The 15,244-nt window shown below is 38.8% G+C and overlaps 1 protein-coding gene and 1 non-coding gene across 2 annotated transcripts in view; both read right to left on the minus strand.

Moving 5' to 3' along the window:
- HSD17B3 (hydroxysteroid 17-beta dehydrogenase 3) overlaps positions 1-15,244 on the minus strand; it is a 47,478-nt gene that overhangs the window by 12,949 nt on the left and 19,285 nt on the right. The window contains exons 3-6 of the mRNA XM_043567371.1: positions 4,584-4,659; positions 2,804-2,911; positions 1,443-1,510; positions 113-148 (exon numbers count right to left, since the gene is read on the minus strand). Coding sequence (XP_043423306.1) covers positions 113-148; positions 1,443-1,510; positions 2,804-2,911; positions 4,584-4,659 — 288 coding nt within the window. The remainder of the gene's footprint in view (positions 1-112; positions 149-1,442; positions 1,511-2,803; positions 2,912-4,583; positions 4,660-15,244) is intronic.
- Positions 5,637-5,742, minus strand: LOC122475562. Its single transcript, XR_006295244.1, has one exon. It is a non-coding gene; the product is annotated as a U6 spliceosomal RNA (small nuclear RNA).

Below are 15,244 nucleotides of genomic sequence, written 5' to 3' on the forward strand. Positions count from 1 at the left end.
GCAGTTCAGCTTCACAGAATTCTGCTTCTGCAGAAAAAAGCAATTCTCCTGAGTTGCCAGATTCCAACAGCTACTACATTTTAAGCATTTAGCACAGATATTGACTACATACCTTCACTACTGAGGTGATGTTACAGTGGATGAGACTCTGTAATAAATAATCACAACCATGAATTAGCTGGATGATTTGAGAAAATCTCTTGAGAGGCAGTCAGTGCTAAAGAACCATAAAATGGGCAAAAGGGTGGGTCTGAGCACTGCCCCTCACTCACTCGGCCTGGAAATGAGGTTCTTGATTGATGGTCACCAAGTATGCTCTAGAACTGGGGAGCACCTGACGTCCACTATGGTTCTATAAGAATTGATCTTGAGTAAAAGTTAATTAAGAATTTCCTTCAAAATGTAGAGATTTTCCTTCAAAATACAGTTTTTCAAAGGAAGGTGGTTATTTTCCAGCTGAAGGAAGGGAGTTAGCATATGTGGGTTTAGAAGACAACAGCATAGCAAATAGAAAGGTAAATGATAATATAAGGTAGAGGTTCTGGGCTACAGATGCCAGATAAAGAAACTACTAGAATCACACAAGACAGACAGAAAGGAAAGGAGGGACATACAGAAGCAAGCACAAATGCAGACATAAATAGAAAAACAAAAACAATAACGGATCATGGTTAATAGACACAGACTTGGGCCAAAAATAGGGATTTAGATGGGGTTAGATATGTGGCTAAGAGGGGAATTTTGCAAGGACATGCAGCAAAGTCCAAGCAATCTGGCACTATTTTTCCATGCAGTAGACTTGGGGATGAAATAGGACCACAGGCACACAATGACAGCCTGTTCAGAACGGGTATAACTACATGATTTTGAAAGTCAGGACCTGGAGAAGAGTCAGCAAATCATGTCTTCAAGGACTATTAAATGCGTAACAAATTCACTGATGACATGCAATGGCAGCCATGGGTCTGGGTCAAGGTTGCCAGATGTACAACACCCCCAACCACAGAGTTTTGTGTCACAGACTTTCCTCACGCTGAAAGTTGAAAAAAATCTTATTGCCTGGAAAGACAATGAAAGCCAAAGAGCTGGCCTTCTCCCACTTATAACCACAGCTGTAAATGTGTTAGCCAACACAAAGTCCTCAAAGATTATAAAGCAGAACACAGAGCCCCAAGAGAATGGGACAGTGGGCAGGTAAGTTTTGGTGTGCAGAGAAGGAGGAAGATGTCTATATCCTAGAGATGATCATGAAAAGTGGTGCCCTTGCCTGTGTGGCAAGTACTTAGGTGAAGAGAAAGGGAGAGCTACAGACATCCACCTGGAATACAGAATTTTGGCTAGACAGCCTCCTTTGTACCCTTTCCCAGGCCCTAGTGACTACCCAGCCAGGAGGCCAGGTCCCCAGTGAGAGGAAACCATCCACAGAAAGAGACCAGGCCTACCTGGATTTCATCTGGTGTATCAAGGAAGTGGCTCGGGAGAAGGTTTGGAAGCATTCCAACATTGTTGACTGACAAAGGCAAAACAAAATGATGTCAGAGGAGCTGGTAGCAAATATTTATTAAAAGCCTTAAAAATGCTTATATTCAACCCCAGAAGTTTCTTCTCTTGGGAAGTTTCCCTGAGGAAACACAGACAGAAAAAAAATTATGTTCAAGGCTGTTCTTTGCAACATAATTTGATAACAGTGAGGAAATTGAAGGGGAAAACAATTGTCCAATAGTAGGAAGCACATCATATGGATCATGAGGCAGCCGTATGGCAGAATGCAATGCAGCCATTCAAAATTATGACTGCTTAGAAGTTTAAAGACATGGGGAAGCATTTGTGGTATATGGTTTTTAAAATCGTTACAAAAGAATATGTAAATTTAATCCCAGCTTTGGAAATATGTGTGTATATGTCTGGAAGGACATGTACCAGAACATTATCTCAGGCTGTGGAGATATTAACCAATTTATGCGCTCATAGATTCTTTCTGGTTTTTCTGCAACAATGTGGTTTACATTTTTTATTAGTAAAAAATGTCATTATTTTTAAAATTCAGCAGGAAGTTTAGAAATCAAATCTTCCTTCCGTGTATAATATAGAGACTGTGCTCTGTATCAGGTCATAAAATATCTTGTCTATAAGTCACCACAGAAAAAAAATAGTATCTTGTTTTCTGAATAAGAAAGTCAATTCTCAAATAAACATGCTCACTTGCTATTTCATGAATCAATCACAGCAATGTTTGTTTGCTAAACTAATTCTTTAGGCCAATGTTTGTTTGTTTGTTTGTTTGTTTTTGAGAGACAGAGAGAGTGAGAGAGAGACAGAATGAAGGGTGGGGCGAGGAGGGGCAGGGAGAGAGGAAGAGAGAGAATCCCAAGCAGGCTCTGAGCTGTCAGTGCAGAACCTGACACAGGGCTCGATCCCATGAACAGTGAGATCATGACCTGAACAGAAATCAAGAGCTGACACTTAACCAACTGAGCCACCCAGGTGCCCCAAGGCCAATGTTTCTGAGATTCTGTCTTTCTGTCTAATATCAGTTATCAGTGGGGGAAAAAAATCATTTTCATATTATAAAATATGGTTGGGAAGGTTGAAGTATCTTAGTTTCATACATTCCAAAGCCATACATAAATGTGTTAATCCAATATGCCTCTTGAAAAATTGAACTGTAATATTTTGTTTAATGCTACAACTTAAAAGACAGTCATGGGTTAAGTTCAAGTTTACCACAGAATAATCAAGCGTCACTAAGATAATTGTTTTACTAATGTATTATAATATGCTTTGCATTTTGCAATTTACTTACCTAAAATTCCAATTTCTAAGCCTTCAAGTTTTTCTCTAATATGCTCGTAGATGTTGTCTTTGGTAAAATCTGCTTGTATAATCTTCACGCTACTCCCTGTGGTACACTCTGCATTAGAGACAACAGTTATTCTTTAATAAACAGGAGTTCAAATCCCTCCCTTGCTCATGGACTTCTCCAATGCTCCTGGCACTACATGAGCAGACCTTTAAGAGGATAAAACCATTATCCCAATTAGAAACACGAAAAAGTCCCCAATAAATGCTGGAACGTGCTAAAAGATTTGTGAGTGATGGTTTCTGGTGTTTCTGAGAGTTACTCTGATGACAAGTATATGCTCTAAAATAAATTTAATGCAATGGTTCTCAAAGTGAAGTTAGAAACACAAATTCTCAGGCTCCACCCTGCATGCCCTCCCAGTGACCCTGTTCATGCTCAAGGATGAGACCCCTGGTCTATAGGCCATAAGAGCATAGTGATATGTTGCCTCTCCTCAGTGTCAGGTCCCCGTGGCATAGACAGAGCAATCCTCTGCATTTGTCCAACATGGTAGTATTCATAAAGCTTTTACACATATAATATCTTATTTTAAACCTTTCTACAACCTTGTAAAGTAGATATTACACCCATTGCTAAGAGGAGAAAACTAGGGCTCAGAGAAGCTAACTCGCCCTAAGACACCCACACTCTGCTCCCCCCAAGTCCATGCTCGCTCTGCTATTCCATGTGGACTTCACTTTGTGCAGGAGCCTTCAATGATATAAAAGCAACAGGTAGAGTTCAGCAACTGATTCCTGCTCAGCTTTGGAGTTAAACCCAATATTTCTGGGACAAGTGATCTTGAGGCATAGTTTGGCAGGTGGGGGATGTTTTCAGGCCAAAGACACTTCTTGCTTTTCAAGGACAATAAAAAGCACATCTTAGCATTATGAGAGAAACACTGAAGAATATCCTAGTTTTGGTCAAAGTTACTTTTGATATCCAGACATGGAACAAAAGCAGAATTCATTGGTTGAAGGGCACTGAGCCTCCATGGTGTGATTGCCCAGCCCCACACTTCCCACCATCCCACACTATTCCAAATCTCCCCCAGAGACACAAGGCCATCCCCTGACAGCCTGTCACAGTCTTCACAAGTCTTCATAATTGAAGACTCATTCTTTTGAGGTAAGGATTTTACAAATTACTAAATTAATAATTAATTATTAAAATAAAATACCTAAAAAGGGATATGATTACTATTAACTAACAACACCTTGCAGTGGATCATAATGATCAAATATTATAGTATAAATGCTGCCTCATAGAGTTGTACAGTGTACAACTTTTACAACCATACATGGCAGCCCTGGATCAAATATTTTTTTAAAAATCTGATAACCACCAGCAAGGACTGTCCCTCAACTCCCTGCAAGGAGCAGGGCACAGATACAGGGAAATGCCCAAACATAGATTCTGCTTTTGAAGGAAGTAGCAGAAGCAGTAAAACAGCTGGGACCTCTGGATGAGCACAACTAATTCTAGAGATGAAGACACTCCACCAAGGAGAGAGTAGATCTATGTGTGTATGTGTCTGTTCCTACTTCACCCAGCCCACAGAATCCCTGCTGAACTAATGCCACTTATGTCCTGCCCTTAACTTTGTAAAGTTGGCTCCCTGCAGAAGGACCAGTGCATCAGGCTCCAGGAGCAGCCTTAGGAATGCTGATGGGTCCTCTACAAGTACAGACTTGGTTGGTGGGCTCCACAAACATCTCCCTTATTTCTTTGGGTCACTCACCAATCTCTGCAGCAATGGCCTGTAGTTTTTTCAGTGTCCGGCTGATAAGAACAACATTGAGTCCTTGTCTTGCTAGCTGGGAATGGGGGTGGGAAAACCGAAAATGAGAAAGATGATAAGCAGATAGGGAAGTCGTGTTTTAAAGGTGAATTGGAACATCACCCACTTGGTCACAAGGTGATGTGCTTGCTTCTCCTGGGTTTAAATGTGCAGAATGTGACAAAGATTTCTGGATTATGAGCAAAACAGCCACACTGGGCCAAGCTATCTGTGACATAATAATAGTAGTTTATTTTTAGGTGTTTATTATGTGCCAAAAACTATTCTAAGAGCTTTTTTATTTAAAAAAATAAAAGACCCACAGACCCTTTTTTATTAAAAAAAAAAAAAAAAAAAACCTCTGAATGCGCTCTCATCAGAAATGCCTGGGGCCAAATGTGTTTTGGAATTCAGAATTTAGAAGATTTTATAGTATAATTTATATAACAAGTCTAGGGCAGTACCCCCTGTTTAAAAACTGTATTTCTGCAGCAACTTTTGAGCTGATTCCTATTCATAAGGACATTTTTCTCGTGGTTCACTTCACTCAGGCAATCACTGCACTTGGGCATGGGCATGGCCTGAGCCCTCTCTCTGGCTCCCAGCAGGACAAAAAATAGAATAAGGTACCAGAGGGTAAATAGACGCTTCTCTGAGATCAGGGAGGAACTCTTCTTCAGAGTGGCTAGTGCCTCAACTCCAGGGCTGAGTGGCAGTGCACAGAAGAGGTCCGCATTAACGTGGCACAGAGGACAGGCAAACTCAGTATGCTGGGAGGTCCCAGACAGGTCGAGACTCCTCACACCTAAAACTACTACTGTGAGAAAAGCTAGAGCTTTCCCTGAAGACAAAGGGAAAAACTAACATTTGCTTAAACCGAGACTGATAACATTTGAGTTAGTGACAAAAGGGCCTGTTAGTTGAAATCTTTCTGTATGGTTTTAATTAAGTTTTTATACCTTTATCTTTTTAATTGTGGTAAAATGCATACAACATAAAATTTATCATCTTAACAAATATATGGAATTTTTCATGAATTTATGTGTCACCCTTGTGCGGGGCCATGCTAATCTTCTCTGTGTCATTCTAGATTTAGTATATGTCCTGCAGAAGTAAGCACTGTGCCTTTATTTTCATAAGAAATTACAGATTATAGAAAATACATAAGAAGCTGAATTAAAGACTATAATATGTGATCTCCAATAGCCAACAACTCAATCTTCAAGCCAATGATCTCAAAATCACCCAGAGAGATGTCAAACACACACACACACACACACACACACACACACACACACAACCAATTCCCACCAAAACCATCCAAATAAAAATTTCTGGAGTTGAAGCATCAGTGTTTACATCTTTTTCTATTTTAATTTATTAATTTATCTATGCAATACACAAATACAATCTTATTGTAAAAGATGTCTCTAAAACCCCTATACACCCCTAGGCTCCTGCTGCTTATCTTTTTCTCTGCATCTACATACATATATAAGCACATACAGAAATAAACATTCATTTTATGGTTTTCTTTCCTTTCACACTTTATAAATGGCATTATAAAGATTGTGTTTTTAACTTGATGATGTGTCTTATCTCTAAGTATCCTATCTATCTCCACATCACTCCAGTTTCATAGTGTCCTGTAGTTCACTTTAGGGTGAGCACTGGAGTTATTTTTAAGTTTTCCCATTACCTATATTACCACAATGAATACCCTTCTATATAACTCTTCATATATACAAGTGAATCAATTCCTAGAGTATATAGTCAAGAAGTGGAATTGTATCAAAGGGTGCATGCTTCTAAAATTTTAACAGTGTTGCCAAAATACGGTGCCTTAAAACCATACCACCAAAAATACAACTATAGCTATTTCTTCACCCTCTGTCCAGGATTTTATATTAGCAACCTTTTCAACTTTTACCAATCTAATGGTCAAGAAATTATATCCTTATATTGTTTTAATTTGCATTTTTCTAGTTATCAGTGGAGCTGAGCATTTTTTTGGGGGGGGACATTTGTGTGAATTACTGGTGTGTACTCTTTTGCCCATTCTTCTACTGGGTTGTCATTTTTAAATAAATTTTTAGGTGTTTTGTGGGGTTTTTTTTCACATATTCTGATTATTAATTATTTGCTTGCTATATATTTAGTAAGTATTTTCTCCTTTATTTATGGCACCTTTACCATACATTATATATTAATTTTCATGTTATCGTTCGTAAATATTTTCTATGGCTTTTAAAAACTTCCTTTATGAACTTCCATAACTCCAAGGATATATTTTCCTATAACCTTTTACACTATTTTTATATTTCCTGTTCATTTATTTTTGAGAATAATCTGAGCGTGAAATCACCTAACATTATTTTTTGCAAGATGGGTGGCAATTTTTTTACAAAAGTTTTGTATTTCTCCATTCTTTATACTTTTTTAGAGAGAGAGAAAATGGGGGAGAGTGCAAAGGGAGAGAGAGATAGGTAGAGAGAGAGAACCTTAACCAGGCTCCACAGTCAACACGGAGCCCGACACAGGGCTCAATCCCATGACCCTAGTATCGTGACTTGAGCCAAAATCAACCGACTGGGCCAGCCCAGGCATCCCTCCATTCTTTCTTGATTTAAAATGCCAACTTAGGGGTGCCTGGGTGGCTCAGTCGGTTGAGCGTCCAACTTCAGCTCATGATCATGGTCATGATCTCAGGTCATGATCTCGCAGTCTGTGAGTTTGAGCCCCGTGTCAGGCTCTGTGCTGACAGCTCAGAGCCTGGAGCCTGCTTCTGATTCTGTGTCTCCCTCTCTCTGCCCCTCCCCCGCTCATGCTCCATCTCTCACTCTCTGTCAAAAATAACATTAAAAAAAATTTTTTTTAATGCCAAGTTAGTCATATGCCAAATTCTTACATGTCCGTGGGTCTATTCATGATCTACCTGTTCTGTTTCACCAATTTGTTAGTCAATTTCTGTGCCGGTGCCATTTATGATTTACTCACAATCTTCTAATAGGCTTTGATATTTGATGTGTGAAAGAGCAAGTTCCTACCATTTATTGTTCTCTTTCAAAATGTTTTTATCTTCTTAGTTTAACTTTCCAAATAAATGATAAAATTGTCTAGTCAAGTATTATTATATTTAAATTAGAGAAATTTAGGGTAAATAATATTTTGAAATATTATGATATTTGCAGTAATCAGTTGTCTCATCCAGACATTTGGTATCCATTTGTCCTAATCCCATGTGTTCTTCTCAAAAATTTTAGAAGTGTCTTCACATAAATCTTGGACATTTTGTATTAGTTAACATAACATTAGCTCACATAACAGAGAACTCCAAAATTTCAGTGGTTTCACACAATGAAGTTTGGTTTTTGTCTTATAAACTCTTTTTCACATAGTCATTCAGGTCCCATGCTGAGAAAGTCTTTGCCATCTTCAACACTAGGGTTTCTAAGATTGCCCTGGGTGTTGACACCCAGCCATGCAAGGATTAAGACAGAGAAGATACATCCCCTCCTTTAACCACCTTGACCAAGAAGTGACACACATCATTCTGCCTGATTTCATTGGCCAAATTAGTCACATGGCCCCACTTTGGTGGAAAGGAGTCTGGGAAATGCCCTGGCTGGGCAGCTGCTTCTGGCTGTAAGTCTACACCATGGGGGAAAAAAAGTAAGGCTCTGGGAGGACATTTAACTGTACCTGTCACCAATATCTTACATTTATTTGTTGTCATCATGAATTAAGTTATTATGGAAAGCAGAGGAAACTCTAGAATGAAATACCTAGGTTCAGTTCTTGTTTCTACCACTTAAACCTGTGCACACAAGTTACTCAGACCAAAGAGTTTCCGCATTAGCAAATCATGGACACCAATAGATATACTTCATTAAGTTGTTCTGAGAATCAAATAAAAAACCATACCACAAGTGCATGGTGCAGAGTCTGTCACATAGGAAAGCACCCGATAGTATCAGTTATTTTTCTATGTATTCTACTTTGTTACTCTTAGTGATTAGGAACTCTGCCCAGCCACCTCGCTGAATTCTTTTATTCATTGTAATAGTTTCTTCATCAATGGTTGGCTTTTCATCATAGACAGTAATATTATCTACAAATTACAGTTTTGTCCCTTCCTCTCCAATGTTTGCATACTTTTGGCCTCGTTATCTTGGATAATATCTCCTGTGCTATGTCAAGCAAATATACTGTCTGTTCTCTACCATACTGAGAACACTTTTATTTTTTGTTTATTTGAGAGAGAGAGCGAGTGCGTGCACTCGTGCACACACAAGTGGGGAGGAGCAGAGAGAGAGGGAGAGAGAGAATCCCAAGCAGGCTCCATGCTTGGTGTAGAGGCTGATTCAGGGATCAAACTCACGAACAGTGAGATCATGACCTGAGCCAAAATCAAGAGTCGGATGCATAACCGACTGAGCCACCCAGACTTCCCTAATGTTTTTCAGTACAAAGCATGAGGTTTCTTATTATTTCTGGAAGTTATTTTTTATCAATTTCAGAACACTTTCATCTATTCCTTTTTGCCAAATTACTTTATTTTTAAAACAGCTGGATTCAGTTTGCTAATACTTAACTTGGATCCCAATTTTCTTCTTACCTTTGTCCCATTTTGATATCAGAGTCATGCCAATCTGTCTACACAATTCCTGAAATTGTCCCAGGATTTTCTCAATTTTAAAGCCAAAAGTCTCACACCCCAGGATCTGCCCCAGTCCCAGGCAAATCAAGTTGATTGGTCATCCTAGAAACATTTTGGTTTTTTGGTATTTCTTTCTTATTCCTTGAATATTTAGTAATATTTACTCACAAGTAACATCTGGGTGTTTTGTAGATATTCATAAATGCCTTTTCCATCTCATGCATGGGTTGAGCCAACTTTGATTATGTTTCCATAGGAAATGTCTTTCATCTAAGTTTTCACTTTATTGGTACAAAGATAGTCTTTTCTTCCTTTCTTTTTCTTCTTCCTCTACTTTTTTTTAAATCTCCTTGTCTGTAGCTAGGTTCCCAACATTGTTCCTTCTCTTTCTTTTTTTTTTTTTTGAGGTTATCAAATATTTGTTCCCTTTTCTGTTTTTTTTTTAAGAATCCATCTTGAATGATCAGTTCAGTTTATTCCTATTGCCTCTGTCACCCATTTTTGTTCTTCTCTTTATTAATTTCCTCCTTCTATTTCTTTTGGATTTATTTTGTTCCCTTTCTAGAATTTCTTGAAAGCTAAGACTATCTACAATCTTCCTTATTTTCTAATAGATGCATTTAAAGCCAAAAATCTTCACTTCGAGGGGCGTCTGGGTGGCGCAGTTGGTTAAGTGTCCGACTTCAGCCAGGTCACAATCTCGTGGTCTGTGAGTTCGAGCCCTGCGTCAGGCTCTGGGCTGATGGCTCAGAGCCTGGAGCCTGTTTCCGATTCTGAGTCTCCCTCTCTCTCTGCCCCTCCCCCGTTCATGCTCTGTCTCTCTCTGTCCCAAAAATAAATAAACGTTGAAAAAAAAATTTTTTTTTTAAATCTTCACTTCGAAATGCATAGCATTTTGACCATAATTCACAGGAATGTCCATTTTTATTTTTTGGAGTTACACTGAGGTATAATTTTTCAATATAGATGACAGGGTGGATATCATTTTCTTTTTTCTTTTTTTTTTTCTTTTTTCTTTTTTATGTTTATTTGTTTATTTTCAGAGAGAGAGGGCACAAATTGGGGATGGGCAGAGAGAAGGAGAAATAGAATCCCAAGCAGGCTTTGCACCATTAGCACAGAGCCCGATGCAGGGCTCAAACACATGAACTGTGAGATCATGACCTGAGCCAAGATCAAGAGTCTGACCCTCTAACGACTGAGCCACCCAGGTGTTCTGGATGTCATTTTCTAAGATTAGTTTTAATTTTATTGCATAGTAGTCAGTGAACATAATGGTATGTTTTTTGCCATTGGTAACTTATCACAATTTTCTTTCCAATAAGTGCACTTTTATGAATGTTCCATGTGTATCCTTAAAGAATGTGTATTAGCTCTTCATTGGCTAGGTTTTACAAATTTTCGTCTCTTAAATTAAAAGTGAGGTTTACCAAATGGCTTACCAAGTATTGGTTAAACCTGTATGAGAGGGTATTCAAATTCCTTATAAACTTAATTATTTGTATTTATGTAGTAAGATGTTAAATTAGAAGTTTCAGCAGAAGTGCAAAGACCCAATAGAAATCGGATCACAAAATCATTTCGGAGAGCAAACCAAGAAAAAAAATTTACAAAATAATATCTAAGTAACCTGACAATGTGATTCTTGAGCCCATCCACAGGGCACCCTTCACTCATATAAAAAATATGTCAAGATAAGGAGCATAGCAAATCAGAGGGCTTCGTGAAGAGGATTTCTTTGGTTTTGTCTGCTACCAAGCTACGATTCCCATCCCCAAGGGCAGGGTGAGGGAGGAGCCTTATATCAAAAGGGGTGGGGGTACCATCCCATCTTATTTCATGTTTTCTATGCATCATGCTTTCCAGCTTATCGCCCCCTACCCTCCCTGGTTTCTGCTGAATCAGTTAGTGGAGCATAGGCGATACTGTGGTCACAAGTTACAGCAATTTAACATGACAAAGGATTATCTCTTACTCATTATGCTCAAACTGTAGACCCATCTGACCAACGCTCCCCAAAATCTAAAGAGCAAGAATCATGACTTATTGATGCTCTGACATTGGAGCTTTCTGCTGCCATGAGCTAGGCCACCATTCAAACTTGTTTGACTGTTTCTCCTGGACCAGATGTGGGAAAGAATAGGTATGGGGTTAGATTCTAGACAAAACATCCACCCCAAGGCAAAGAGACCTCAGCAGAAGCAGAGCTGGAGGAAGACTTCAAGGGCTAAGGAGGTCAGGATGCAAGATGATAGCACATTCACCAGAGCCATGTGAGGTGTGGAGAACCCAGGAAAGTGCCCCATAAGTCACATGAATGTCAGTCACCAGGCCCAGACAGCCAGTCTCCTTCTTAGGACGGTACCAGGCCTATCCTATCATTCCTTCTATTCTCTGCAACCATCTCCAAACTCCTGCTCCTCACCCCTGGCAGATTCAGACATCTCAGTTGGCAACTGGGAAAGAGAAACAGACCACAGCACTACGTCATGTCCCCAGAGCATGGTCTCCAAAGCACATCCCAGCTGCAGTAGGGGAGATTTAATTTTATTTCATGTTCAATATTTTCATTATTGCAGGTAACTGGACACTGGGACTGTGGAGTTGAAACCTGTTTGCATCTGGAAGTGACCAGAGGGAATCAGTGAAGTAACGGGACCAGAGGTAGAGAAAGAACCAGAGCTATGGAACAGGTTCAAAAAGACAAAGAGAAATAGTCACAGGTGTGCCCAGTGAGTCCTGCAAAGCCTGTTTATCAGTTCTGTTTCTGAAAGAGTCGTGGAAATCTCCTACAGTGGTTCCAAATTCATCAAACACTTCTATTCTAGATCAGTTTCTACTTTCAATATTTCAAAGTTATATTGTCAGAAATAGAATTGACTCAATATTAATCATATGAATCTTATAAATATGAACATTTCTATTATCCTTTTTTAATTTTTTAATGTTTTATTTATTTTTGAGAGAGAGAGAGAGAGAGACAGCATGAGTAAGGGAGGGGCAGAGTGAGAGAGGGACACAGAATCTGAAGCAGGCTCCAGGCTCTGAGCTGTCTGTGCAGAGCCTGACGTAGGCTCGAACTCACAAACTATGAGAACATGACCTGAGCTGAAGTTGGACACTTAACCGACTGAGCGACCCAGGTGCCCCTTTTATAATCTTGAATTACATTTTGTCTAATACTGATATTGGGAGCAATATCCTTTCCTGTCTTTTTGCATTTTCCTAGGATATGTTTTTCCATCCCTTTACTTTCAACTTTACTTTCCTGTATTTAACATTGGATTTTTTTTTAGTTCTTTCTAGGTTATCTCATATCTATCAGGAAATATAACCAAGTCATATTTACTGCGATTGCAAATATACTGCACCAACTGTCTATCTTGTTTTAGTTTTCTATTCACTGTGTTTCCTTTGTTACTGTACTCAGTCTGTAGTAGGCAAGACAGGACAAAGTTACAGTAACAAAATAGCCCCAAATCTCAGTGGCATAATACAAGAGAAATTTGTTTTTCCTTACACAATGTCTTCTGCAGATAACCCAACAGTCCAGGCCATGCCTCCCTACCCATGCAACCACTCAGGGTCTAGGTTTTTTCCCAGGGCTCAAATTGACATGAGGCAAACAAATGACCTAGGGTGCTCCACGGTCATTACACAGGGCCTCCATGGCTTTGCCTGGTATTGAGCAATGAGAACCGAACTTGATGATTCTATAGCAAAGACAAATTCATATCTTTTTGAAAAATAAGTTACAAAAACAATAACACCCCTTTTTTCCCCCAAACTAAATACAGAAAGACCAGTTCTATACCTGGATTAGTAAAATATTTTCATAGACGAAAAGATGTTCACAAAACAGTAATCATTTTATAAAAATACATATGAACAAAAGAATACAAATCAAACATATTAGCAAGGTTGCATGTGAGAGGAAGATAAATGGGGGATGGGAATGAAAGAAAAGAAATTGAGAGAGGGAAATGCAAATACATGTCCACACAGAGACTTGAACAAGAATTAGTAACAACTTCATCTGTAATAGCTCCAAATGTCCATCAACGGGTGAACAGATAAATTATTGTACAGCTGATCCATGGAATACTACTCAGCGTAAAAAAGAATGATTTATATACACAGCAACATGAATGAATTTCAAAATAATTATGCTGAGTGGAAGAACCAAACCAAAAAAGAGTACTTACTATATGATTCCATTTATGTAAATTTGGGGGTGCCTGGCTGTCTCAGTCAGTAGAGCATGTGACTCTTGATCTTGGGGCTGCGAGTTCAAGCCCCACGTTGGGCATAGAGATTACTTTAAAAAAAAAAAAGTCTTCCAGGGGCGCCTTATGGCTCAATAGGTTAAGTGTCTGACTTTGGCTCAGGTCATGATCTCACAATTGTGAGTTCAAGCCCGCATCAGGCTCTGCACTGACACCTCAGAGCCTGGAGCCTGCTTCAGATTCTGTGTCTCCCTCTCTCTCTGTCCCTCCCCCACTCACACTCTGTCTGTGTCTCAAAAATAAATAAACATTCAAAAAAAAACTAACTCAACAGCTCACAGCCAGCCAGGTGAGGGACAGAGGGTTGTCAGGACTTTATTGTCTAGCAGAGAAGCTAACCCAGAGGCGACACGGTTATACACCATAGAAAGCTGGCCCATCTGGTATGTAACTTGGCAATATTATTGCACATTCCTTTCCAACTGACTATATAAATCCTTATTCCTCAGACACTCTCACACAATCAGCAATTTGGCTTCCTTCTGGATCCTTCCTTACTACATTGAATAAAATTTTAACAAATGCTAGCATGTATCTTCATTTGAGAATTGTGTTTTTACAACCCTGAAGATAAAATATTGGTTAATCCTTTGAATTATTTGCCTAAATGGACACAACAGTTATACTGTAACCCTAATGTCTACAAGATTTTAAAAATGACTGTACTAGCATGTTCTAGTGAAGACAAAGAATATCATAGAGGGATTTTTAATCTCCCTTTATGATAGTTTCAAGAAGTACACACAGGAAGTTTGAAACTAAAAAGAGAAAAAAAATTATACACAAGATGAATAACAACCAAAAGGAAAAAAATGCATGACTTTCTTAATATCAATCAAAACAGGCTCTAAAGCATATAAGTATTCCTAGAACTACAGACTAGTAAAAAGTTCAGTTCTTCAAAGTTCAGGATTATCTAATAAAGTTGCTTTACATAAAACTGCAAGAAGAACTGAAAAATACATCACCAGAATAGATTTTAATTTCCCACTTTGGTAATTGTTGGATGACACACACAAACATTTGGTTAGAATACTGACTACAGAATCCACAGATATAATACACTTGACCCAATGGGCACATACAAACACTACACAATTGCAGGTAACATTCTTTTGAAAGTCAAGTCTTTGCCCCAAATAGTCAAAGTAATATTGAAGAAGAAAACCAAGGCAGGAGGCATCACAATCCCAGACTTTAGCCTCTACTACAAAGCTGTAATCATCAAGACAGTATGGTATCAGCACAAAAACAGACACATAGACCAATGGAATAGAATAGAGAACCCAGAATTGGACCCACAAATGTATAGCCAACTAATCTTTGACAAAGCAGGAAAGAGTATCCAATGGAAAAAAGACAGTCTGTTTAGCAAACCGTGCTGGGAGAATGGGACAGCAACATGCAGAAGAATGAAACTAGACCACTTTCTTACACCATACACAAAAATAAACTCAAAATGGATGAAAGACCTAAATGTGAGACAGGAAACCATCAAAACCCTAAAGGAGAAAGCAGGCAACAACTTTTTGACCTCAGCTGCAGCAATTTTTTACTCAACACATCTCCAAAGGCAAGGGAATTAAAAGTAAAAGTGAACCTCACCAAGATAAAAAGCTTCTGCACTGCAATCAACAAAACTAAAAGGCAACTGACAGAATGGGAAAAGATATTTG

Source organism: Prionailurus bengalensis, chromosome D4, assembly GCF_016509475.1.
Source record: "Prionailurus bengalensis isolate Pbe53 chromosome D4, Fcat_Pben_1.1_paternal_pri, whole genome shotgun sequence".
NCBI classification, from domain to species: Eukaryota; Metazoa; Chordata; class Mammalia; order Carnivora; family Felidae; genus Prionailurus; species Prionailurus bengalensis.